The sequence below is a fragment of the Oncorhynchus gorbuscha genome, linkage group LG25 (genome assembly GCF_021184085.1).
Source record: "Oncorhynchus gorbuscha isolate QuinsamMale2020 ecotype Even-year linkage group LG25, OgorEven_v1.0, whole genome shotgun sequence".
In the NCBI taxonomy this organism is placed as follows: domain Eukaryota; kingdom Metazoa; phylum Chordata; class Actinopteri; order Salmoniformes; family Salmonidae; genus Oncorhynchus; species Oncorhynchus gorbuscha.
In genome coordinates this window covers 14,038,566-14,066,377 of record NC_060197.1, presented here as the reverse complement: position 1 = coordinate 14,066,377, position 27,812 = coordinate 14,038,566, and the positions used below count along the sequence as shown (strand labels likewise).

At 43.8% G+C, this 27,812-nt stretch overlaps 1 protein-coding gene across 4 annotated transcripts in view; it reads left to right on the top strand.

Moving 5' to 3' along the window:
- LOC124014402 (metabotropic glutamate receptor 8-like) overlaps positions 1 to 27,812 on the top strand; it is a 263,448-nt gene that overhangs the window by 103,688 nt on the left and 131,948 nt on the right. For all 4 annotated transcript variants that reach the window (XM_046329322.1, XM_046329318.1, XM_046329321.1 and 1 more), the window contains exon 3: positions 49 to 265. In XM_046329322.1, the coding sequence (XP_046185278.1) occupies positions 49 to 265 (217 nt within the window). The remainder of the gene's footprint in view (positions 1 to 48; positions 266 to 27,812) is intronic.

Genomic DNA, 27,812 nt, shown 5'->3' with positions numbered 1-27,812 from the left:
CTCCTTCTCCATCCTAACTCACCCCATTCCTCTTTTCTCTCTCCTCAGATCCCTCAGATCAGCTATGCGTCCACGGCCCCGGAGCTCAGTGACAACACGAGGTATGACTTCTTCTCCCGCGTCGTTCCTCCGGACTCCTACCAGGCCCAGGCAATGATGGACATCGTCACGGCGATGGGATGGAACTACGTGTCCACGCTCGCCTCCGAGGGCAACTACGGCGAGAGCGGTGTCGAGGCCTTCGTGCAGATCTCCCGGGAAACAGGTACGTGGAATAGCGAAAACATGCTCAAGACACTCTCATACAGACAGTGCCGAATGGAGGTGCTGAATCTTGATCACAGTGAACACAGTCTACAATTCTTGAGCGTTTGGACATCTCTCTTCAGTGATGGGTCTCTGTGGAACTCTGAACAACAGCAGCTGCCCTAGTAAATGGCATCAGTGATATTAACTGTCAGATAGTATCTGTCAGCTACAGATTGACAGTTAGTCAGCATAAAAAAACACTGATTTCATCAGATAAAGTCTCTAGTGGTTTTAACTTGTCTCTGTGTTTGTTGAGTGCTCGGGTTTGCCAGCAATCACTGATGTCTCTTTTTCTTAGTGTGAGAAGGGAAACATCAAGTGACACCTCATCTCCCATATACTGAAATGCATAATGTTTGCTTGGGGAATATGGCATCAATTCAGACACCACATTCAAACAGTCAATTCAGACACGTGAATTTCCCCCCAAAACTCACAGATATACATCAGTGAGCATTGGAGCCCCTGCTGTGCTTACTGCTGTAAGCAATGCTGCTAGTTTCTACTGTGTGACTTGACTGTGGGTTTCTATACTGTGGGTTTAGTTGTTGTGCTGCTCTCTTCCCTGCTGTGCCGCGCTGTGCTCAGGGCTGTGTGCTGTGACAGTGAACAGTCAGCTGTTCAGATGTTTAGCCTTGCTAGGGCTGTGCAGATGTTGACATGGCTGGAGGGGTGAGGGGGAGGAGGGGGAGGGGAAAGGGAGAGGATGAAGAGGAAAGAAGCAGGCCCGAACATCAGCAGTGGAGCTGTCTGATTGTCTGTCCATTTGATACGATGCTGAGCAACACATTTAAAAGCTAAACGAGAATACCCTGCAGATCCACACACTCAAACGAACATATTTCATTCAGTAGGCTCTGGGTAGGGGGCAAATTACAGTCCTAAGTGGTTAGAATGAAGTAAATGTCCATTCCTTGTTTCCTGCTCCCGAGCGGACAACTTTAATTCCACTACACTGTGTATTGTATTCTAGTTGTGGAGTAATACTAACACCTGTCGTGAAAATTCTTCTTGAGAGAGACTTTGTCATTTCTTCAAACACATATCTTTATTTAATATTGATTAATTATTGCACTAATGAAGCTGTCGTCCCCACACTCTAAAATGTGTTGCTGAGGCATAACCTTAACAGATAATGTTTGTTCTTATATAGCTGACACTAAGAATGCTTAGTCATGGCTGGTTCCACCCCTCCCATGCAGATTGGGGGGCACCACAAGCCACTTTGGGTACATATTGTGGTTATTTGCACCCGGTGTTGTTTTACCCCCCACCTGGCTTAGTCTCCCAGATGCAAGGATGATTTTGAGACAATAAGGGATTGTTCTACTCCTAAACTATCTCTAGTAAAACCCATCATTGACCATACACCCAGATTAGCTGCAGGGAGCTAGAGTGGAGACCATAAAAACACAGCATTAGTCGAACAGAAATGTCTTACTATTTGTTAAGTATTCATTGTTAACTATTAATATCAAAGAAATCAGGTAATATGTCATTTTCACATTCCACCATTTTGAGATGTCCCTCAACTTAACAGACAATGAAGAGTTTTAAAAAGACATTAATACAAATCATTATGATCATACTGAGCACACTCCCATTGGTCAGCATGCTGGACATAGCCATTTCCATCCCTATAGCACCATCTATAGAAACTAAAATTAGAATATCGTGTTGGACAAATCCAGGTAGTGACTCCCGGTTTAAGTAAAATGTATTCTGTTTAGTGCCTAATGAACATGACCCAGGACAAGCATCATGATCCCACTATTTATAAGGCAATGCCTATGGACTCTATGTGCCATTGGCATAAACCTGCTATAGTTCCTGAGTATTAACGTTATCATCAAAAATGTCATTTGGCATTGGATATAGTTCAAATAGATTAGGATCAGTTTCATTCTCAGGATCAGAGTTCACCCTCTCCATTCTCCAATCAATCCAAAATACATTAATTGCTCCACTCATATAGTTATTAACATACTAAAAATGTACTTAAATCAATTAGTCAGTTTTTGAAAATCATTCAGTTTCCAAATCATAATCAAAACCCAATTAATTATCCAACCAAAATGTAGAATAACATTCTTCAGTGATTCACATTGGTTTTATCACTCAAAGTTAAAACCCTCAGTTTAACACACATCAATGTACATTCATATTAACGTACAGTTATACTAACATACAATACATTAATCTTGTAATTCTAGCGTTAACTTTCTCATCAGGATTATAATTACAGTATCCCAATGCATTCTTAGTATAAATTACTATATTTATAACCCGATACCCCAAATAAACAATCTTAGACAAGTCTAAATCAATTACAGGCACAGTTGACCAACTCTCCTATCACACTGTCTGTCGACCTCATTGGAACCTGTTTAATTAATTTAGTCAAAATCTAAAATATGTTTTAACAAATCAAGGCCCTTCAAAAAATGTACGCTGTCAGATCAATATTCAATACTAAAACATTCACTTTAAATAGTTGACACTGTTCCACGTAATGGAAACAGATTATCGTTTTAAATGACATCACCTTCCTGCTTCAATTCACTGGTGTTACCGAAACTACAAAACCGAGCAGCAATAACCAGAAACGGTCAAAGAATGTTTCCGCCTTCGACTTCATCATACCACTACACCAAACTTAACCCACTTCGTCCCTTACAGCCCACTCCATTTCAGTGAGCACCAGTCGCTTACGCCCACGGACAAAAACATGGAAACTCATCTATTCTTACCAGTAGAAAAAACATTCTGGGTTTACCTCTATCGTAAGTTTAAAAATAAACTTGACCACTTTCTCCTCTGTCTGCTTTACACTTATTACATTTCACAAAACGAAAGCCTCTTCCTGCCCACAACTTCAATTCATCACCGCTGTAGCCTTGTTTTATCATGCAGTAATTAAGACCTATGCTCAGTTCTCAATTCTGATCACTGCCACAGCTCTATCGCAATTGCCAATCAGCTATTACCAGAATTCATTAGATGTCGGTAACTGTCTCTTCTGATTAGGCTACAGGGAATAAAACAAAGACTTGCAATTGTTGAACTACAATCAGAAATCCAGATTTTAGTAAGTAACATAGACCCAATGCTATTGGCGTCATGGATTCCCCTGGTAATGCTGCTCATTCCGTTCACCACCTCCGGAGGTCTACGTCACCGGCCTTCTAGGCGTCACTGAACTGGATCATTACCACCAACTCCGGACTGTCTTGTCTCATTACGCACACCTGGTTCCCATTCCCCCTGATTAGTATGTGTATGTATGTGCCCTCTGTTCCCCATTGTCCTGGTTGATTATTGTTTCATGTCCGTTGGTCTTGTGAGGACCTGTACTTTGTTGTATTGGTTTCCGTGTTAGTGTGCACTTGTTGTTACGGGTCTCGTTCCATGTATTTATTAGAGGTTTACACCTTGTTCTTTGTTTGGTTTAGAGCCCTGTGCTACATATACAGTTGAAGTCAGAAGTTTACATACACTTATGTTGGAGTCATTTATACTTGTTTTTCAACCACTCCACAAATTTCTTGTTAACACACTATAGTTTTGGCAAGTCGGTTAGGACATCTACTGTGTGCATAACACAAGTAATTTTTCCAACAATTGTTACAGACAGATTATTTAACTTAGAATTCACTGTATCACAATTCCAGTGGGTCAGAAGTTCACATACACAAGGTTGACTTGTGCCTTTAAACAGCTTGGAAAATTCCAGAAAATTATGTCATGGCTTTAGAAGCTTCTGATAGGCTAATTGACATCATTTGAGTCAATTGGAGGTGTACCTGTGGATGTACTTGAAGGCCTACCTTCAAACTCAATGCCTCTTTGCTTGACATTATGGGAAAATCAAAAGAAATCAGCCAAGACCTCAGAAAAAAATGGTAGACCTCCATAAGTCTGGTTCATCCTTGGGAGCTATATCCAAATGCCTGAAGGTACCACGTACATCTGTACCAACAATAGTAAGCAAGTATAAACACCATGGGACAACGCTGCCGTCATACCGCTCAGGAAGGAGACGTGTTCTGTCTCCTAGAGATGAACGTATTTTGGTGTGAAAAGTGCAAATCCATCCCAGAACAACAGCAAAGGACCTTGTGAAGATGTTGGAGGAAACAGGTACAAAAGTATCTATATCCACAGTAAAACGAGTCCTAAATCGACATAATCTGAATGGCCGCTCAGCAAGGAAGAAGCCACTGCTCCAAAAACGCCATAAAAAAGCCAGACTACGATATGCAATTGCACATGGGGACAAATATCATACTTTTTGGAGAAATGTCCTCTGGTCTGATGAAACAAAAATATAACTATTTGGCTATAATGACCATCGTTATGTTTGGAGGAAAAAGGGGAAGGCTTTTAAGGCGAAGAACACCATCCCAACCGTGAAGCACGGGGGTGGCAGCATCATGTTGTGGGGGTGCTTTGCTGCAGGAGGGACTGGTGCACTTCACAAAATATATATTGAATCAATATCTCAAGACACCAGTAAGGAAGTTAAAGCTTGGTCGCAAATGGGTCTTCCAAATGGACAATGACCCCAAGCATACTTCCAAAGATGTGGCAAGATGTCTTAAGGACAACAAAGTCAAGGTATTAGAGTGGCCATCACAAAGCCCTGACCTCAATCCTATAGAACATTTGTGGGCAGAACTGAAAAAGCGTGTGCGAGCAAGGAGGCCTACAAACCTGCTTCAGTTACACCAGCTCTGTCAGAAGGAATGGGCCAAAATTCACCCAAATTATTGTGGGAAGCTTGTGGAAGGCTACCCGAAACGCTTGACCCAAGTTAAACAATTTACAGGTAATGCTACCAAATACTAATTGAGTGTATGTAAACTTCTGACCCATGGGGAATGTGATAAAATAAATAAAAGCTGAAATATATCCTTCTCTCTACTATATTATTCTGACATTTCCCCTTCTTAAAATGAAGTGGTGATCCTAACTGACCTATGACAGTGAATTTTTACTAGGATTATTTCATTCTTTTCATTATCATCAGCAGCATTTTAAGACTTTTTTTGCTCTAGCCATTTAAATAAACCGGCATCAACACAAACATCTATTATATTCCCTCTGGCAAAAATGCAAAAACAAAATGGCCATTCATAACGATGCTTAACATTCTGCATGCATTCTTAAACTACCCTCGCCACCGAGACCTTGTTGATTTCCAGAACTTGCATCATAGATTCTTCTTTACATTCTACACCCTTATGTGTATAAATGTATTTGGCTAAGGTGTATGTAAACTTTATATATACTGTGTATGTGTTTGTTTTGGGCTTCGTTCCCGTCATGTTTATGACGTACACTATTTTGGGTAGTGAAATCAAATAAACAAGTTTGTATTCCTGCGCCCGCCTCCTATCATTATACAACGTGACAATTGAAATGATAAGTAAATAACCCAATTATAATGGTGTGTAGTCTTTAACATCTGGCACTAAAAACGACACCATTACCGGAAAATAGCCTTAAAGTTCATCCAAGTGTTTCTTTGTAAAGATTTGCACAAAGGGACACTTACGGTGAATGAGTTGAATCGATATTCGTTGATTTGGAAACAGATCTGGCGAGTTTAATATAAATGAATGATATTTTCCTGAAATTCTTTAATTACATCACATTTGCTCCGTAATAATTATTATGATAAAAAAAAACTTTGTACTACCTTATAAGTTACGTCAAAAGTCCACCTTAATTTGCTCTAACGTCATGGAAAAAGGGATTTGTTCCATAAATATAGCAACCCTAATCTTACTGCGGAAAAAAAAAACATTTTCCGGCCTCTAGTTTTCTCTAAATGTATTGCCTGGATGGAGAAAATCCCATTAGTGTTTAGACTGTAAAAAAATGCTTGACCCTTGTCTCTATCAAATGATCCATAAAGAGGCCATCCTGAGCCTACGTACGTTTACATGTGGGTTGTTTAAGTTGCGTATCATTATATTCCCAGTATTACTTTATCAAATCTCTAGTCATTGATAAAACACACATACAATTTGTCACATTTTCATATATTCACAGAATCCATGTAAAACGTAGGACATCTTAGGTACTTACATTAATTAACCACTCCATGTGAATTTCCAACAACTCTCCATTCCTACGAAGCAGCTCTATATATTGAAACGTATTATCCAAATTTAAAATATTATCCAACCTTCAGATTAACACTTATTTCCACACTCACACAACTCTCATATCACATTCACAAACACATGACACACAGGGGACGAGACAGACCAGAGGAAAAATGATTTAGCCCTGTTCTTAGATTTCAAACCCGGTCTATATGAACAGGGTAACCCATACCATTATCAAAATATTGCCTAATTAGTGGTCCCAAAACAGGGTGTTGTATCCACACGTGGATATCGCCTATTGCGATTACTATGGTATAGATTCTCTTACGTCTATCCAAATGTGCAAAACTACCAACAGAGTATCACGTGTCTCCTACCTAACTATGTAACACGGTCCCACAAATCCAATCTTACCTCGTATTTACTAAGTACCAGGAATAACAAAACACTCACAACAACACCTAACAATAGTAACCCAGGGCATACCTGTTTACCCCATTTATCCAAAAATTTTAACCAAACACTGCACATTGTAATTTGATTCCCCAAGGCGTCACCTGCACAATAAGTCCCTTGTTCAATGAGCTTCACCAAGCTGCGCTCTCGTACCTACACTCCACACGAACTTCGCCAATCCTACTCTGATCGACTCACTACCACGCGTCTGGACTTTTGGTTGCCCACAACTGGCAAACAAACAATCATGCCCAAGGATACTTCACTTAAGAGCAATGAGGGATTGTTCTAGTCCTAAACTATCTCTAGTAAATGATTGACCCATACACCCAGATTAGCTGCAGGGAGCCAGAGTGGAGACCATAAAAACACAGCATTAGTAGAGCAGAAATGTCTTACTATTTGTTAAGTATTCATTGTTAACTATTAATATAAAAAAAATCTGGTAAATGCATAATTCTTCACACACACCATGATCCTCCCACTACCCTGTCTGTGACAGTCTCTGGACACACACACACACACACACACACACACACACACACACACACACACACACACACACACACACACACACACACACACACACACACACACACACACACACACACACACACACACACACACACACACACACACACACACACACACACACACACACACACACACGGTCCGGAAGATGTACCATATGTTTGCGCATACACGTGTTCGTCTATGTGCCTACATGTATGTGTGTGAGGAGTCTGAGAGGAGAGAGTCGACTGACTGTCCCTCTGAAGGGGTTTTAATGAAGAGAAGCTCTCTCTCTCTCATTGCCAGTGATTGAATTAAGGAGTGATTGTTAGGTGATTGAATGATTATTTAATATTATTTAATATTATTATTACTATGATGACTGCCACCACCGCTTACGCTCCTCCCTGCGTGCTGCTACTGAGCAGCTGTGGTAATTGCTGTTTAATCGAGGAGTTATGATTCCAGAGACGTTGTGTTTGTGTTCGTGAAGCACGTCTCAGCTCCCTTTAGGCATATTAAGGATGTTTCCACCATAATGTGTAAGATGCACCTAACCATTAATGATGGGATGATGGGGGATGTCTGTAGAGAGAGGCAATGGTGTGTCCATTTTAACTAGCTGACTCTCTCCTCTTGCGTGAGGCAGGGGAAAGCGAGGGAGTGAAAGCAGGAGAGACCGAGAGGGAACGAGAGAGGGAACGAAAGACCTTCAGCATTCAGGTTGACTATAGGTTGGGACAGTGTAGTACACTATTTTCCTATTTCTGCGTGTGAAGAAGAAGAGAGAAAGGAGTGAGAGGGAGAGAGAGAGCATGAGAGAGAAGGTGTGGGGGAGAGGGAAGAGACTGGGGGGGGGGTTTGAGAGACCGAGAGGAAGAGGAATAGAGTGAAAGAGAGGGAGAGACAGAGAGATGCGACATGGAGAGAGAGAGATGTTGAGGTAGAGTGATCCAGATGGGAGGTAGAGAGATCCAGATGGGAGGTATTCTCTCTCTCCCGTCCAGACATCCAGATGACAGGCTCTCCTCCAGCTGTAGGATAAGACTTGGATTACAACATAGAGATGGAGAATTCACACACACACACACACACACACACACACACACACACACACACACACACACACACACACACACACACACACACACACACACACACACACACACACACACACACACACACACACACACACACACACACACACACACACACAGAGAGAGGGAGACAGAAGATTTAACAGACAGCCAATTAGCCTAGTAACTAATGTCACACGATAGTCAGATGAGAAAGTCAATAAACATGCAACAATGAGCACCATGTTTCAGCGTCGGCTTGGTAGGAAGTAACAATCTCTCTTTCCTCTGTGTGTGTGTGTGTGTCTCCTCTCAGCTCCCCTGCCTCCCTTCTGGTAACAACCTCTCATAAATACCTATCCAATTGACCTTTGTTTCATTTGTTCATTAACCTTTGATTATCTGGAATTCATTCCATTCACATTTAGCAAACAAACCAGGGCTCCAAGACGAGATGCGTCCAAAAAAGATAATAACAGCAAATGATTAGCAAACAAGGGATGAACGTAGGTTCACTGAGCCTGAACCGTTCCCTGAACAGTTCCACATGACTGGACCTCATTGTGGTGGGGAGACTGGGACAGCTGTAGACTGACAGTTATAATGACCAGCATCAGTGGATTGTTTGTGTGTGTGTGTGTGTGTGTGTGTGTGTGTGTGTGTGTGTGTGTGTGTGTGTGTGTGTGTGTGTGTGTGTGTGTGTGTGTGTGTGTGTGTGTGTGTGTGTGTGTGTGTGTGTGTGTGTGTGTGTGTGTGTGTGTCTGTCTTTGTGCGTGTTTAGTGTGTGAGTGTGTGTTGACAAACGTCTCTCCCATTGCCTCTCCGTGTTGAGTAGCAGTGGATGCCTCAAGGCTAGACGAGGCCAGTACATGACAGTGCTGGCTAGAGACTGACACTCTAGAAGGACCCACCGATGTTGGTGGATGTTAGACTTTAGAGCAGACTTCTTTTAACCCTGTTGTCTCTTAGCCTCTACCTCTTGTGTAGTAGTGGACACCTCGAGGCAAGATCAGGCCAGTTCATGACACTGTATTCATCCATGTGTAATGTCAGGGGAGGGTTACTGCATGGCTTGTAATACGTTTGGAGGATGTTGACATTAGGACAGACATAACCCTATTCCTCTTGTGCAATAGTGGGTGCCTAGTGGCTAGAGGAGGGGATATGCCTAGTGATATGATCATCCAGGCCGTAAGGCTTTGCCGAAATGAATCACCAGAAGGAGATCCACTGAAGATCCCATGCCCTCGTGGAATAGCCTAAAGCGACAACCTCTCCTCGCTCCTCCTGCACCCCCTTTCCCCTTCTCCCCCTTTTCTCTTCCTCCTCCACTCTCCAATAATTAGTATCAGAGCATGCTTGTTACACAGACAGACCGACAGGCAGATTCAGAGACGTGCCTGGAGTAGGCCAGGGCCTCCAAACCTCCAGACTGCGGAGCAGTAGCTCCAGTGACATCCAGACAGATCCAGGCAGAGGCCCAGACTATGGCCTGTCATGACAGGCCTCAGGCGGGCATTCGACAGGCCTGACCAAGGGGCTGACACGGAGTGGAGGGAACTGACCATGAGTGGCTGGTGAATGAAAGGACACAGTGACAACACCCTCCAGCCACCTTTCTCTCTAATGATCATTAAGGAAATCTTCATCTTCTGCCTCCAGACCCCTGGTCAGATCTGGCAGAGAGAGGCAGTAGCTGACTGGGCCAGCAATAATGAACACGGCTCTGAATCAGTTACCTTCTCCTGGAGCAACGCCAGCTTATCCCAGCCTCTGTCCCCCAGGCGACAACAACCCAGCTCAGTACCTGCCACTAGGGCAACAGCCTAACGCAACCCAGCACAACCTTCTGCCAGCCTGTAGAGCTTTGACCCTAAACCAACCATTATAACCAGGAGAGGGACTCTCTGACCTTACATCACCCCAGCCTGCTGTTGTCCCTGCAGGGGTGAAGAAGAGAGGATAAACCCTGGGAACTGGAGACCAGAGAGCCTGTGTGTCTGCCGGGGCTCTTAGCCAGTATGCGTGTGTGTGTTTGTGTGTAAGCCTTGAGGGATTAGGGAAACCACATCTCCATAATGTAACGGACTGTGAGTTTAGTCACCAGCCCTGAACAGAGAACAGATACCAGCACCAGCACACAATGACTGTTCTATAGCAGCTCAACTGGCATGGGAGAGGAATTCAAAGCACCACAGATGGACGAACGAAGACAAAACATCTCTTTGAGAATCATTCATTAAATGGTTATCTCAACGAGCTATTTAATTAGCTTTGTAGGATTTAATGATTTAATCACCAGACTTTAATTCCCATCGCTGTCTGAAATCCTCGCTGTCCCTCAACTACGGTGGAGGTCTGACTCATTTTACAGACCATAATATTGTATGAGTCAGCCTAAAGCCGTGTCTGTGTGTGTGTGTGTGTGTGTGTGTGTGTGTGTGTGTGTGTGTGTGTGTGTGTGTGTGTGTGTGTGTGTGTGTGTGTGTGTGTGTGTGTGTGTGTGTGTGTGTGTGTGTGTGTGTGTGTGTGTGTGTGTGTGTAAACCTTGTTTTCAGGCACCCTGTCCCCACAGATCAGTTGTGGATTAATACACAGGTGTCTGTCTTTATCTGACTGTTCATCATGCCACACCACAGCACTGTATGAGACACCACATAAGACGCTGTGTTGATTGATGATGGAGGGAGTAGAGAGCTTATATGGAGGAGGAGGAGGAGGAGGAGGAGGAGGAGGAGGAGGAGGAGGAGGAGGAGGAGGAGGAGGAGGAGGAGGAGGAGGAGGAGGAGGAGGAGGAGGAGGAGGAGGAGGAGGAGGAGGAGGAGAAAGAGAAATAGAAAGAAGAGGATGACATTGACAACGTAGTGGAGGCCTATCCTTCACTGTCAGCCATTGTCCCCCGGGTGGCTTTATTCTCCCAGATCCTTGTCCTTGATTATGGGCTTCTGAGGATCAAGGGTAGGGGCTGATGTAATTCATCATTGTCTCAGAAAAGCACAGAGAGAGAGAGAGAGGAGAGGTCATGAACAGATGAGCTCCTGCATTTTCCAGCATGTTCTTAAAAAAATATTTAGAGTTAGATAAACTTGGATTCTTTTGTCAGGGACCTAAACAGGATGCTACCCTCTACAACATAACCTTGACTCCAAATCAAAACTTAAAATCGTCTGATTTTGGACGGAAATACGGAATCACGTGGAAGGTTTACAACTACTGAAGATTATTATTCCAAAGATATACAGCAAATGCTCTGGAAAACAAAAGAAACTGAAAACACCATCCAACCTGGAACGGAGTGAGTAATGTTTAGTCTGAAGCTATATTTTATTTCCAAAAGCCAAGAAGAAAAATACATGACATTACTTTATAAGGACTGAATGCTAAATTAAGGCTGCCAAGCTTGATACAACCTCAATTAGCACTGACGTGTCAAGTCAGAGATGTCAAAGCCCTTTAGCCCAACAATGGCATGAGAGTCGCACAGTCTACTCCAACCAAATGGAGAGGCATTAGAAGCTGCCTCTCGCTGTTCAGAGTTAATTAAAATACAGTACCCTGTGTATGTAAAGAACGATAAGAGACAAAAAGAGCACAAAATGAAAAAGCTCTTTATGGAAAATCAGCAACCTCATCTTCCACACAGACCATCTCCTGGCATGACACAGTGCTATATTAGCACACTACCCCTCTGTTAAGGGGGGTAGGGGCTTGTTACCAAGGGGTGGAAACTCAGGATACTATACAACGAGGACTCTGAGTCAACTAATATAAATCTCTATAAGTCTGGAACAGTATTCGTACAGGGCAACCCCAAACAGTTTCAGCTGGACGTTCACCTAATCAAAGAATTAGCTCAGCAGGAGAAGCTCTCCCTTGAGAAAGATACCCCCCACCCCGAGCGGGTCAGACCAGACCTCTTCATTATACAACCCCACAGACGAGCCACCCCAAGCAGAAAGTAAGTCAACCTCCGAGCACAGAGTGCTACTCCCTCATTGAAATGAAGGATACATTCACCCAGTTGGAGGTAAGGCAGGTGGAGCTGGAACAGCAGGTGTTTACACTCCAGTCAGCACAGACCCAGACAACAGTCCAGCACAACAACACCCCCTTAACCAGACCCGGAGAGCTGGAGGTGGAGAGAGACATATCTGCACTCTGGACTGTGGTGAGAGGAGCAGGAGAAGAACAGAGCACTAGAGGAGAGGATCAGACTGCTGGAGGAGAGGGTGAGGGGGATGGCGTGTGACAGAGAACAACCCACTAGAGAGTTGGCCACCCCCGCAGAGGAGTGAGCAGAGCAGCCCACCTCAGCTCCCGACAAAAGTCTCGACACCACAGCAGAACAGTCCACCTCAGACCCTGACCACGTCGACATTACAGCTGGACAGACAAATGAAGAACCCCAAGCCCAGAGGATCTCACCCCCCTCTGAGCATCCCCCCCCCTGTGAGCCACCCTGATACCCCTCCTGACAACCCCCCCCACACCCACTGAGGACATGGTGTCCAAACACGCAGCGCACCCTAGACCTTCTGCCTGAGGACCAACTAGGTTCAGCTAGCCACATAATAATACACACAGGCCCAAACAACCTGAGAGCACAGCAGGAAAGGGTGGCCACAGCACTCAAGAGAGTGTTTGATAAAGCTTCTTCTACGTTCCCCAATGCACAAGTGGTTATATCCACCCTGCTACCACAAAGACTTCCACCTTGCTACCATACAGCGGGTAAATAGAAGTATTTCCCGTGACTGTGCCTCAAAACCAAATGTTTACCTGGCCCACCACTCCACTCTGGACCTGAACAGCCTTTATGACCAGGTCCACCTATACAAGGCAGCAGTTCCCACCTTCGCCCGGACCCTAAAGGACATCGCTCTCAAACGCAGTCCCAACACTTAACACAAGAGCAACAAATCAATAGACACCGACCCAGACATTTACATTTACATTTACATTTAAGTCATTTAGCAGACGCTCTTATCCAGAGCGACTTACAAATTGGTGCATTCACCTTATGACATCCAGTGGAACAGCCACTTTACAATAGTGCATCTACATATTTTAAGGGGGGGGGGTGAGAAGGATTACTTTATCCTATCCTAGGTATTCCTTAAAGAGGTGGGGTTTCAGGTGTCTCCGGAAGGTGGTGATTGACTCCGCTGTCCTGGCGTCGTGAGGGAGTTTGTTCCACCATTGGGGAGCCAGAGCAGCGAACAGTTTTGACTGGGCTGAGCGGGAACTGTACTTCCTCAGTGGTAGGGAGGCGAGCAGGCCAGAGGTGGATGAACGCAGTGCCCTTATTTGGGTGTAGGGCCTGATCAGAGCCTGGAGGTACTGAGGTGCCGTTCCCCTCACAGCTCCGTAGGCAAGCACCATGGTCTTGTAGCGGATGCGAGCTTCAACTGGAAGCCAGTGGAGAGAGCGGAGGAGCGGGGTGACGTGAGAGAACTTGGGAAGGTTGAACACCAGACGGGCTGCGGCGTTCTGGATGAGTTGTAGGGGTTTAATGGCACAGGCAGGGAGCCCAGCCAACAGCGAGTTGCAGTAATCCAGACGGGAGATGACAAGTGCCTGGATTAGGACCTGTGCCGCTTCCTGTGTGAGGCAGGGTCGTACTCTGCGGATGTTGTAGAGCATGAACCTACAGGAACGGGCCACCGCCTTGATGTTAGTTGAGAACGACAGGGTGTTGTCCAGGATCACGCCAAGGTTCTTAGCGCTCTGGGAGGAGGACACAATGGAGTTGTCAACCGTGATGGCGAGATCATGGAACGGGCAGTCCTTCCCCGGGAGGAAGAGCAGCTCCGTCTTGCCGAAGTTCAGCTTGAGGTGGTGATCCGTCATCCACACTGATATGCCTGCCAGACATGCAGAGATGCGATTCGCCACCTGGTCATCAGAAGGGGGAAAGGAGAAGATTAATTGTGTGTCATCTGCATAGCAATGATAGGAGAGACCATGTGAGGTTATGACAGAGCCAAGTGACTTGGTGTATAGCGAGAATAGGAGAGGGCCTAGAACAGAGCCCTGGGGGACACCAGTGGTGAGAGCGCATGGTGAGGAGACAGATTCTCGCCACGCCACCTGGTAGGAGCGACCTGTCAGGTAGGACGCAATCCAAGCGTGGGCCACGCCAGAGATGCCCAACTCGGAGAGGGTGGAGAGGAGTATCTGATGGTTCACAGTATCGAAGGCAGCCGATAGGTCTAGAAGGATGAGAGCAGAGGAGAGAGAGTTAGCTTTAACGGTGCGGAGCGCCTCCGTGATACAGAGAAGAGCAGTCTCAGTTGAATGACTAGTCTTGAAACCTGACTGATTTGGATCAAGAAGGTCATTCTGAGAGAGATAGCGGGAGAGCTGACCAAGGACGGCACGTTCAAGAGTTTTGGAGAGAAAAGAAAGAAGGGATACTGGTCTGTAGTTGTTGACATCGGAGGGATCGAGTGTAGGTTTTTTCAGAAGGGGTGCAACTCTCGCTCTCTTGAAGACGGAAGGGACGTAGCCAGCGGTCAGGGATAAGTTGATGAGCGAGGTGAGGTAAGGGAGAAGGTCTCCGGAAATGGTCTGGAGAAGAGAGGAGGGGATAGGGTCAAGCGGGCAGGTTGTTGGGCGGCCGGCCGTCACAAGACGCGAGATTTCATCTGGAGAGAGAGGGGAGAAAGAGGTCATAGCACAGGGTAGGGCACTGTGAGCAGAACCAGCGGTGTCGTTTGACTTAGCAAACCAGACCAGCGAGACACTCTCCCAGACCTGCGGGACCCACCCCCCAAACTTACACATAGAGATCCCACACCGAGAGGACCTACATCCAGCCTACAACACCACCAGCCACACCTCCACCCCAACAATCAACATCCCCCCCAAGTCAACCATGCCACACCCCATTTAGGCCCCCTCAGATCATACATATGCCCCTCCCGCCCACCCCATGCACTACCCCCGCAAAGAGGGCCTCAACATGGAAGTCGAACATATGCACAGGCCTTGAGCAGGCAAACAGACCCAACCCCCACTCTCACACTAGCCCAAGCCAATGGCATGTACCAGATGCTCAGCAGGCTCTGCTCACACTTACTGGTCTGAGACCAAACCACACGAACAATAACATTGGACAAAAAGTGCTCGTCACTGACAAGTCGCGGTTTTGTCTCACCAGGGGTGATGGTCGGATTTGTGTTTATCGTCGAAGGCCAGTACTCTGGAGCGGGATCGATTTGGAGGTGGAGGATCTGTCATGGTCTGGGGCGGTGTGTCACAGCCTCATTGGACTGAGCTTGTTGTCATTGCAGGCAATCTCAACGCTGTGCGTTACAGGGAAAAAAATCATCCTCCCTCATGTGGTACCCTTCCTGCAGGCTCACCCTGACATGACCCTCCAGCATGACAATGCCACCAGCCATTATGCTCGTTCTGTGCGTGATTTCCCGCAAGACAAGAATATCAGTGTTCTGCCATGGCAAGCAAAGAGCCCGGATCTCAATCCCATTGAGCACGTCTGGGACTTGTTGGATCGGAGGGTGAGGGCTAAGGGCCATTCCCCCCAGAAATGTCTGGGAGCTTGCAGGTGCGTTGTTGGAAGAGTGTGGTAACATCTCACAGCAAGAACTGGCAAATCTGGTGCAGTCCATGAGGAGGAGATGCACTGCAGTACTTAATGCAGATGGTGGCCACACCAGATTACTGACTGTTACTTTGACCCCCGCTTTTGACCTGCCCTTTGTTCAGGGACACATTATTCCATTTATGTTAGTCACATGTCTGTGGAACTTGTTTAGTTTATGTCTCAGTTGTTGAATATTGCTATGTTCATACAAATATTGGTTTGATGAACAATACAAAAACCTAAGAAAGAAATTGAGAAACCTTTTCAACCAAAAACATAACTGAGAAAACCTGAGTCTACACCTTCACTATGGTGTATCATTAAAACAATACAGAAATATACTACGGAAAAAGATGGAAAAGCACATCAGAAATCAGCGCAATGTAATTGAACAATTCATAGACTGTAAACGGCTCTTTTCGAGATTTTGGTAATTAGCGGGCCCCAGACCTCACAACCATAAAGGGAAATGGGTTCTATAACTGATTTAAGTATTTTTTGCCAGATCCTTATTATTTGCCAGAATCTTATGTTCCTTTGATGGCATAGAATGCCCTTCTTGCCTTGCCTCTCAGCTCATTCACAGCTTTGTGGAAGTTACCTGTGGCGTTGATGTTTAGGCCAAGGTATGTATCGTTTTTTTTGTGTGCTCTAGGGCAACAGTGTATATATGGAATTTGTATCTGTGGTCCTGGATCACCATTATTTTTGTCTTACTGAGATTTACTGTCAGGGCCCAGGTCTTGCAGAATCTATGCAGAAGATCTAGGTGCTGCTGTATGCCCTCCTTGGTTGGTGACAGAAGCACCAAATCATCAGCAAACAGTAGACATTTCATATTCTAGTAGGGTGAGGCTGGGTGCTGCAGACTGTTCTAGTGCCCTCGCCAATTCGTTGATATATATGTTGAAGAGGGTGGGGCTTAAGCTGCATCCCTGTCTCATCCCACAGCCCTGTGGGAAGAAATGTATGTGCTTATTGCCTATTTTAACAGCACACTTGTTGTTTGTGTACATGGATTTTATAATACCCTATGTTTTTCCTCCAACATCACTTTCCATCAATTTGTGTAGCAGGCCATCAAAGTTTTTTTTTAACTCAACAAAGCATGAGAAGACTTTGCCTTTGTTTGGCTTTGTTTGTTTGTTTGTTATTTAGGGTGTGCAGGGTGAATATGTGGTCTGTCATACGATAATTTGATAAAAATCCAATTTGACGTTTGCTCAGTGCAGTGTTTTCACTGAGGAATTGTACGAATCTGCTTTTAATGATAATGCAGAGGATTTTACATTTACATTTAAGTCATTTAGCAGACGCTCTTATCCAGAGCGACTTACAAATTGGTGCATTCACCTTATGACATCCAGTGGAACAGTCACTTTACAATAGTGCATCTAAATCTTAAAGGGGGGTGAGAGGGATTACTTATCCTATCCTAGGTATTCCTTAAAGAGGTGGGGTTTCAGGTGTCTCCGGAAGGTGGTGATTGACTTTCCAATGTTGCTGTTGACGCATGTCCCACAATAGTTATTGTGGTCAGATTTCTCTCCACTTTTGTGGATTGGGGTGATCAGTCCTTGGTTCCAAATACTAGGGAAGATGCCAGAGCTAAGGATGATGTTAACCTCTTCAATCTATGGGTGCGCTATGTCATTATTAGATAAAAAGACGTGCCCGTTTTAAGTGCGATATTTTGTGACGAAAAGATGCTCGACTATGCATGGAATTGACAGCCTTGGAAAGACAAAACTCTGACGTCTCCAAAACTGCAAAGATATTATCTGTGCGTGCCCCAGACCTAATGCAACAGGCAAAACCAAGATGAAGTTTCATACAGGAAATGCCCCAGATTCTGAAGGCGCTGTGTTCCAATGTCTCCTTATATGGCTGTGAATGCACCAGGAATGAGCCTGCGGTTTCTGTCTATTCCCCGAGGTGTCTGCAGCATTGTGACGTGTTTGTAGGCATATCATTGGAAGATTGACCATAAGAGACTACATTTACCTGGTGTCCCGCCCGGTGTCCTGTGTGCGTAATCTGTAGGTCCATGCGCGTTCCATTTCTTCAGAAGAGAAAGTAAACTGCCACGATGGATTTTATCGTCGATAGATATGTGAAAAACACCTTGAGGATTGATTCTAAACATCGGTTTGCCATGTTTCTGTCGATATTATGGAGTTAATTTGGAAAAAAGTTTGCGTTTTAATGACTTAATATATATATTTTTTTCCCTCCCCAAATGTGATGAACAAAACGGAGCGATTAGTCGACACAAATAATATTTTTTGTAAAAACGGAACATTTGCTATCTGAGAGTCTCCTCATTGAAAACATCCGAAGTTCTTCAAAGGTAAATGATTTTATTTGAATTCTTTACTGGTTTTTGTGGAAAATGTTGCATGCTGAATGCTAGGCTTAATGCAATGCTAGGCTATCAATACTCTTACACAAATGTTTGTTTAGCTATGGTTCAAAAGCCTATTTTGAAAATCTGAGATGACAGTGTTGTTAACAAAAGGCTAAGCTTGAGAGCAAATAGATTCATTTCATTTCATTTGCGATTTTCATGAATAGTTAACGTTGTGTTATGCTAATGAGCTTGCGGATAGATTTACACAATCCTGGATACAGGTTTTTTTTCGTAGCTAAACGTGACGCAGAAAACGGAGCGATTTGTCCTGAACAAATAATCTTTCAGGAAAAACTGAACATTTGCTATCTGAAAGTCTCCTCATTGACAACATCCGGTTCTTCAAAGGTAAATGATTTTATTTGAATGCTTTTTCTGTTTTTGTGGAAAATGTTGCCTGCTGAATGCTAACGCTAAATCAATACTGTTACACAAATGCTTGTTTTGCAATGGTTGAGAAGCATATTTTGAAAATCTGAGATGACAGTGTTGTTAACAAAAGGCTAAGCTTGAGAGCAAATAGATTAATTTCATTTCATTTGCAATTTTCATGAATAGTTAACGTTGCGTTATGGTAATGAGCTTGAGGCTGTAGTCACGATACCGGATTCGGGATGGCTCAATGCAAGAAGTTAAATAGTTTAGTATAGCCAATTGGATTTTTTTGTCTGTATATTTTATAATTTCATTGAGGATACCATCAACACCACATGCCTTTTTGGGTTGGAGTGTTTTTATTTTGTCCTCTAGTTCATTCAAGGTAATTGGAGAATCAAGTGGGTTCTGGTAGTCTTTAATAGTTGATTCTAAGATTTGATCATGTATATGTTTTTATTATTTGTCCTTTGTTATAGTGCCAAAAATATTGGAGAAGTGGTTTAAACATACATCTCCATTTTGGATAGATAATTCTTTGTGTTATTTTTTGTTTAGTGTTTTCCAATTTTCCCAGAAGTGGTTAATTCTACAACCACCTAAAAGGAAGCGATTCCCAAACCTTCCATAACAAAGCCATCACCTACAGAGAGATAAACCTGGAGAAGAGTCCCCTAACCAAGCTGGTCCTGGGGCTCTGTTCACAAACAGACCACACAGAGCCCCAGGATAGCAACACAAATATACCCAGCCAAATCATGAGACAATAAAAAGAGCAAACTAGAATGCTATTTGGCCATAAACAGAGAGTACACAGTGGCAGAATACTTGACCACTGTAACTGACCCAAACTTAAGGAAAGCTTTGACTATGTACAGGCTCAGTGATCATAGCCTTGCTATTGAGAAAGGCCGACGGAGGCAGACCTGGCTCTCAAGAGAAGGCAGGCTATGTGCACACTGCCCACAAAATGAGGTGGAAACTGAGCTGCACTTCCTAACCTCCTGCCAAATGTATGACCATATTAGAGACACATATTTCCCTCAGATTACACAGATCCGCAAAGAATTCGAAAACAAACACGATTTTGATTAACTCCCATATCTACTGGTTGAAATACCACAGTGTACCATCACAGCATCAAGATTTGTTACTGTTGCCACTAGAAAAGGGCAACCAGTGATGAGCAAACACCATTGTAAATACAACCCAAATGTTGATTTATTTTCCCTTTTGTACTTTAACCATTTTTACATCGTTATAACACTGTATATATACATAATATGACATTTGTAATGTCTTTATAGTTTTGAAACTGTTCATTTTTATTGTTTATTTCACTTTTGTTTATCATCTACTTCACTTGCTTTGGCAATGTTAACATATGTTTCCCATGCCAATAAAGCCCTTAAATTGAGTTGATAGAAAGGGGGGAGAGAGAGAGAGAGAGAGAGAGAGAGAGAGAGAGAGAGAGAGAGAGAGAGAGAGAGAGAGAGAGAGAGAGAGAGAGAGAGAGAGAGAGGTGGGTTGGGTGGGTGGGTGGGTGGGTGGGTGGGAAAACAAGCATTTGTAACCAATTAACGCAGCAGAGTTCAATTTGTCTCAAGGTGAAAACTAATTTCCATTTTCATTGTCGCCAGACATCTCTGGTTTGACTTTGTTGTTGTGGAGTTCATTGTTGTGTTCATTAGACAGTAGTTCTAATATCAAATTATCCATTTTCACTGTGACTATTACTAAAGTCAGTAATATGAGCTCCATAAAGGCAGTTTTACCACACGGATACAGTCATTGGTGTTACGGTACGTCTAAATATATGCTGATTCTGAAACACAATCTAAAACACATTGTATGATTTTTAAGTAATTAATTTGCATTTTATTGCATGACATAAGTATTTGATACATCAGAAAAGCAGAACTTAATATTTGGTACAGAAACCTTTGTTTGCAATTACAGAGATTTCCTGTAGTTTCCTGTAGTTCTTGACCAGGTTTGCACACACTGCAGCAGGGATTTTGGCCCACTCCTCCATACATACCTTCTCCAGATCCTTCAGGTTTCGGGGCTGTCGCTGGCCAATACAGACTTTCATCTCCCTCCAAAGAGTTTTTTATTGGCTTCAGGTCTGGAGTCTGGCTAGGCCACTCCAGGACCTTGAGATGCTTCTTACGGAGCCACTCCTTAGTTGCCCTGGCTGTGTGTTTCGGGTGGTTGTCATGCTGGAAGACCCAGCCATGACCCATCTTCAATGCTCTTACTGAGGGAAGGAGGTTGTTGGCCAAGATCTTGCGATACATGGTCCCATCCATCCTCCCCTTAATACGGTGCAGTCGTCCTGTCCCCTTTGCAGAAAAGCATCCCCAAAGAATGATGTTTCCACCTCCATGCTTCACGGTTGGGATGTTGTTCTTGGGGTTGTACTCATCCTTCTTCTTCCTCCAAACACGGTGAGTGGAGTTTAGACCAAAAAGCTCTATTTTTGTCTCATCAGACCACATGACCTTCTCCCGTTCCTCCTCTGGACCATCCAGATGGTCATTGGCAAAATTCAGATGGGCCTGGACATGCGCTGTCTTGAGCAGGGGGACCTTGTGTGCACTGCAGGATTTTAATCCATGATGGCCTAGTGTGTTACTAATGGTTTTCTTTGAGACTGTGGTCCCAGTATTCTTCAGGTCATTGACCAGGTCCAGCCGTGTAGTTCTGGGCTAATCCCTTACCTTCATCATGATCATTGATGCCCCACGAGATGATATCTTGCATGGAGCCCCAGACCAAGGGTGATTGACCGTCATCTTGAACTTTTTCCATTTTCTAATAATTGCGCCAACAGTTGTTGCCTTCTCACCAAGCTGCTTGCCTACGTCCTGTAGCCCATCCCAGCCTTGTGCAGGTCTACAATTTTATCCCTGATGTCCTTACACAGCTCTATGGTCTTGGCCATTGTGGAGAGGTTGGAGTCTGTTTGATTGAGTGTGTGGACAAGTAATGTCTTTATACCGGTAACGAGTTCAAACAGGTGCATTTAATACAGGTAATGAGTGGAGAACAGGAGGACTTCTTAAAGAAAAACTAACAGGTCTGTGAGAGCCAGAATTCTTACTGGTTGGTAGGTGATCAAATGATTATGTCATGCAATAAAATGCAAATTAATTACTTAAAAATCATACAATGCGATTTTCTGGAGTTTTGTTTTAGATTCCGTCTCTCACAGTTGAAGTGTACCTATAATAAAAAATGACAGACCTCTACATGCTTTGTAAGTAGGAAAACCTGCAAAATCGGCAGTGTATCAAATACTTGTTCTCCCCACTGTATGGCCATGTCCAGTGATGGTGTTCTGTGAAAGACTCACATTTGGTCTTGTCTCAATTAAGAATGATTGACTAACTCAGTCAGTGGTTCTCAATGATCTCCCCAGGGACTCCCAGCTGTTCCAGAGGATGCCCACTTGATATAACTTGTCAAGTAACACAGTAATAACCCCTACGGAATATTTCTGACCAGCATAAAACATTTTTCATGGTTCTTCAAAAAGGACCTACAAAGAACCTTTCAGATTGAGGATTTGTTTTTTAATGGAACCATTCTCCATAAAGGTTCTATAAAGAACCATAAAAAGGGTTCTATATAATTCTCAAAAAGGTTGTAATCATAGCAGAACCTTTTTTTTGGTGCTACGATATGATAGGGTTCTTTATATACAGTACAAGTTTCATTTACCACCTTATGAGCAGGGTTCGTCATTGAATGTTCAAAAAAGGTTCCGCTATGGTTACAAGCCAAAGAACCCCTACCTGGTACTATTTAGTAACCCTTCTTTTTTTGTGCGGTGTCACACCTTTCCCCCTATAGACAGACACGGAGAGGGTCAACCACAGACAGACAGCACAGTCTCTGCACCCATAGAGACTCTTGTATTGTGTCTGTATGTGTGTGTCTGTGTGTTTCTGTGTGTGTACGTACAGTGAGGGGAAAAAAGTATGTGATCCCCTGCTGATTTTGTACGGTTTGCCCACTGACAAAGAAACGATCAGTCTATAATTTGAATGGTAGGTTTATTTAAACAGTGAGAGAAGGAATAACAACAAAAAAATCAAATACTTATTTCCCTCATTAAAACGCAAATCAAGTTATACCATTTTTGACATGCGTTTATCTGGATAATGAAGCACATTAAAGGTCCTGGAGTGGCCTAGCCAGTCTCCAGACCTTAATCCCATAGAAAATCTGTGGAGGGAGTTGAAGGTTCGAGTTGCCAAACGTCAGCCTCGAAACCTTAATGACTTGGAGAAGATCTGCAAAGAGGTGTGGGACAAAATCCCTCCTGAGATGTGTGCAAACCTGGTGGCCAACTACAAGAAACGTCTGACCTCTGTGATTGCCAACAAGGGTTTTGCCACCAAGTACCAAGTCATGTTGGGGTCAAATACTTATTTCCCTCATTAAAATGTAAATCAATTTATAACATTTTTGACATGCGTTTTTCTGAATTTTTTTTGTTATTCCTTCTCTCATTGTTTAAATAAACCTACCATTAAAATGATAGACTGCTCATTTCTTTGTCAGTGGGCAAACGTACAAAATCAGCAGGGGATCAAATACTTTCCCCCCTCACTGTACACCCAGCAGCGTGAAACTTGTCCCTTTCTTCACCCCATAGCGACCTCATCTGGTCATTATCTCCGCCTGGCGTCCCAAACTCCTCATGCGACGGGGGCGAAATAACACAGACATTTCAGCTCTATATACCCCACAGGCAACTTACACAAAATCACTGCAGAACTGTGTTATTGTGTGTGTGTGTGTGTGTGTGTGTGTGTGTGTGTGTGTGTGTGTGTGTGTGTGTGTGTGTGTGTGTGTGTGTGTGTGTGTGTGTGTGTGTGTGTGTGTGTGTGTGTGTGTGTGTGTGTGTGTGTGTGTGTGTGTGTGTGTGTGTGTGCGCGTGTGCGTGCAGGAGAGCGCTGAGAGGAGTGTGTGAATCTGCCTGCACGACCCAAAAGCACTTTACTGGCTGCATAGTTCTGCTCCAGTGACTTCGGTTTTACTCTCCGGCTGTAGAAAGAACCATCTTCAGAGAAGGGGTCAAATATCATGGTTAAAGTACATTGCAAAACCAAAGGTGGTATTGTTGTTTAAAAATAATAATAAAATAATAAATAAAAATAAGTCTGAATAGGATTGTGTGGAGCTGAATCGTTGCTGCCTATTCAGCTATTCACCACGTTTCTGAAATGTCTCCTCTTTGCAGTTTAGAATGTAATGGCAGATGTATCTTTGCATACAGGCACTATTGGTTCTTAGCTGTACAATCCTAATTTAATCATGCGATGAATATATCTAGTATAAATCACTGAGTTTGTAGTCTAATGTTAGGTTTTAGTTTTGGCATCTAGTGAAATGTGGGTGGATGGCTTGGGATCACTATAATTAGTGATTCAGTAAACAAACAGATTCATTCAAATATAATGACTCAACCTTAACATTCTTATGTTCATTACAGACCTAAAGACACATATGTGATGAATAACCACATGCCAAAAGGTCAATGTTAATTTAAGCAGTTTTTATGTTTAGTTAGGCTCTAATTGGGTAAATTGATTGAAGCGGGCTTTACATATACAACAACAAATCATGAGAGAAAACTGAATCTGAAATTTCATTTGATTAAAATCAAGTTGGTAAAGCTAAGGAGGATCCGAACACAACTGTAGAAATATACTCATCTTTCTTGGATGAACACAGCATATATGGTTAGAGTGAGTTGAACAACCTGTTCTAACAGTATCCAGAACCATTTCTTTGACCTTTGACATGCTCTTATACTAGGCATCAATATAATGTATTACTAGACATGCACAGACACAATCAGCCTGGCCATTTATTGTTCCTTTCTTGTCTAACCCAGACCAGACCAGTTGCTCACAGACACGCATGAGTCTGAACCTCCACCTGGCAGGTTGGCGAACCGCTCACAGATGTCCGTGCGAGACCAGGAAGTGTTCTCGCGCACGTACTCACACTAATGGATGGTGTTGCAGCGGGGCCTGATTAGCCGGATCTGAATGGGCCAGAATTACATCTCTGTCAGCATGACACATGTATAGTGTCTCTGTTACAATGATCCGTGTCTGACTTCAACCCGGGGACAAGGGAGAGTAATTTAACACTGTTTATCTCTTTTCCTCTCCGTCAACCTTCCTCTCTCTCTGTCTACCCTCTCCCCCTCTCTCCTACTCTCCCTCTACCCCATCTCTCTCTCTCTCTCTCCATCTCTCTCTCTCTCTCTCTCTCTCTCTCTCTCTCTCTCTCTCTCTCTCTCTCTCTCTCTCTCTCTCTCTCTCTCTCTCTCTCTCACACTCTCTCTCTCTCACACTCTCACACTCTCGCTCTCTCTCTCTCTCTCTCTCTCTCTCTCTCTCTCTCACACTCTCTCTCTCTCTCTCTCACACACTCTCTCTCTCTCTCACACTCTCTCTCTCTCTCACACTCTCTCTCTCTCTCACACTCTCTCCTCTCGCTTTTCTCCTCTCTGTGCATTTAGTGAGAGCTAAGACACCTGCTTTGTTGTGCTGAGGTGATCAACATCGACAAGCCGGAGGATGTAAAAGTAGCTTGTCAGATGCCTGTTAACTACAGCAGTTACTGATATTCCTTCCAGTGCTGCTAACAGATAGGCCTCCCAGTGCTTCTAACAGATGGGCCTCCCAGTGCTGCTTTGCTCCAACTAATTGAACAAACTGACCCTCTTACTTTTCACTTTTACAAAGTGTTGGAGCATGAATATCTACAGTACCAGAGAGAAATTACTGAGAATGAGTCAGAGGAAGAGAGAGAGAGGGCACACACACACACACACACACACACACACACACACACACACACACACACACACACATACATACATACATACATACATACATACACACACACACACACACACACACACATACACACACACACACACACACACACACACACACACACACACACACACACACACACACACACACACACACACACACACACACACACACACACACACACACTTATTAGTCCCTAACCTCCCTTTGGCAGAAGCAGCTAGACTTCTACGGGAATTCCTCTCTGATCTCAAGAGGGCTGTAGCAGGCTATATGTGTGTGAGTGTGTGTGAGTCAATTTGTGTGTGCGTTAGCGCATGTTTCAGGGCTGGTTAAGGAGGTGGAACCCATCTGAAGTCATCTATCTGCACTATGCTCAGTTAGGAATGGCTCTTTTCACACAAACCACAGTCCACAGATCAACCATAGAGACTAGATGGAGAGTTCTGACAGCTTGTAGGATATTTAAGGTATCTTACGTAGATATGTGCAGTTACTGGGTTATATTCAATAATAAGTGAATAGGAGTCATGTGTTTTTTTATATTTCTTTGTCATTGAAGGCTGTTGTTGTTTTTCAGTACCTCTTAAATGGTATTTTATCATTTTTGGGGTATTTATTTAATCTTATTTGTATTCTTTTTCATTACACTCTGATGCCTGTCTCATCATCTTTCAAAACGATTGTATACCTTGTTACATGAAACAGCATCTCCCCAATGTATTGCAAAGGGAATTATTTGCGGTTGGAAATGACTTTCTTTGGCATTGAGGACCTTTCATTTGAATTTTCAAACTTTTACATCTACAGCTTTCAGATTTACATGCAACTGCACGGTGGTGCCTGCAGAGTTTAGAACGACCCAATTATGTAATTGTGTCAGGAATGGACAAATGGCAGCAGGTAATGGGCCTTTTCTAAAGCACCCAGTCTTACCTAACAGCCTTGACATCCTAACAGCCTAGCAGCCTAACAGCCAGATGGAGTTAGAGATGAGTAGGACCTTTTGTGAAAGATTATAACAATGTTGCATTTCTCTCCTCCCCTCAAAAACACAAATGAAGTCCAGTGCCTGACAAGTCATTTATTCTCCTCACCACCGAATAGTATAAAAGCAGGGATTTATTACACGTTTCCATCGTCCCCTAGCCTCCCATCTTTCACTTCTGAAAACTTTTATTATGCGGTAGAAGGATGGAAATGTATGCAGGGTTTAGACATGGGCTTTTTATTTCCCTCAACCTCCACCAGGCATTTTATATGCTCCTGTTTCTGATGCTGGAGGCTCAGTCAGTCATTCTCAGGGCACCTGGGGAAGATTGAGTGTTGGTAGGTAGGGAGAGTCTGTCTGCCCTTTCATTCGCCTGTCTCAGTGGGGTGGTGGTGGTGGGGGGGGGGGGGGGGTTGCAAAACCAACCTTGGATCAGTCTCTGGGGACATCCTTCGCTCTGAGTGATGAAGAGGATTAAAATGGTCCCACACTTCCGTAGCTAGAAGGAGTGAGAGTGGCAGAGAAGTGAGAATTGCCTGAGAGAGTCTGGGAAGTCGTGTCCGTCTCCTGTCCCCAGCCACCATTCTTGGAAATTGAGGGAGGGGGGGGGTGACGGAGAGGATAGGACACGGTGTCGCTGTGAAGAGAGAGAGAGAGAGATGTGTAAACGGGTTGCTCAATGAGTCTTTGCTTAGTCACGACTCGCTGGTGTCTGTCACTCTCTCTGGTTTTGACAGCAAAAGCTATTAACCTGTTACTCCTACCCCCTACTTTTTCAAACATTCTGTTAAAAATCGCGCAATATTTCAGCGCCCTGCTACTCATGCCAGGAATATAGTATATGCATATGATTAGTATTTGTGGATAGAAAACACTCAGACGTTTATAAAACTGGTTAAATCACGGCTGTGACTATAACAGAACGTGCGTTTCATCGAAAAGGGCAGGAAAATCTGATCACTGAAAGTGGAAAAATATATCCATCCGCCACTTCAACCCATTGTTATGGGCGAACGACATTAAATAGGGCTGAGGTTCCAGTACCTACAGGTTCCACACGATGTCAACAGTCTTGTCATTTGCCAATTCTT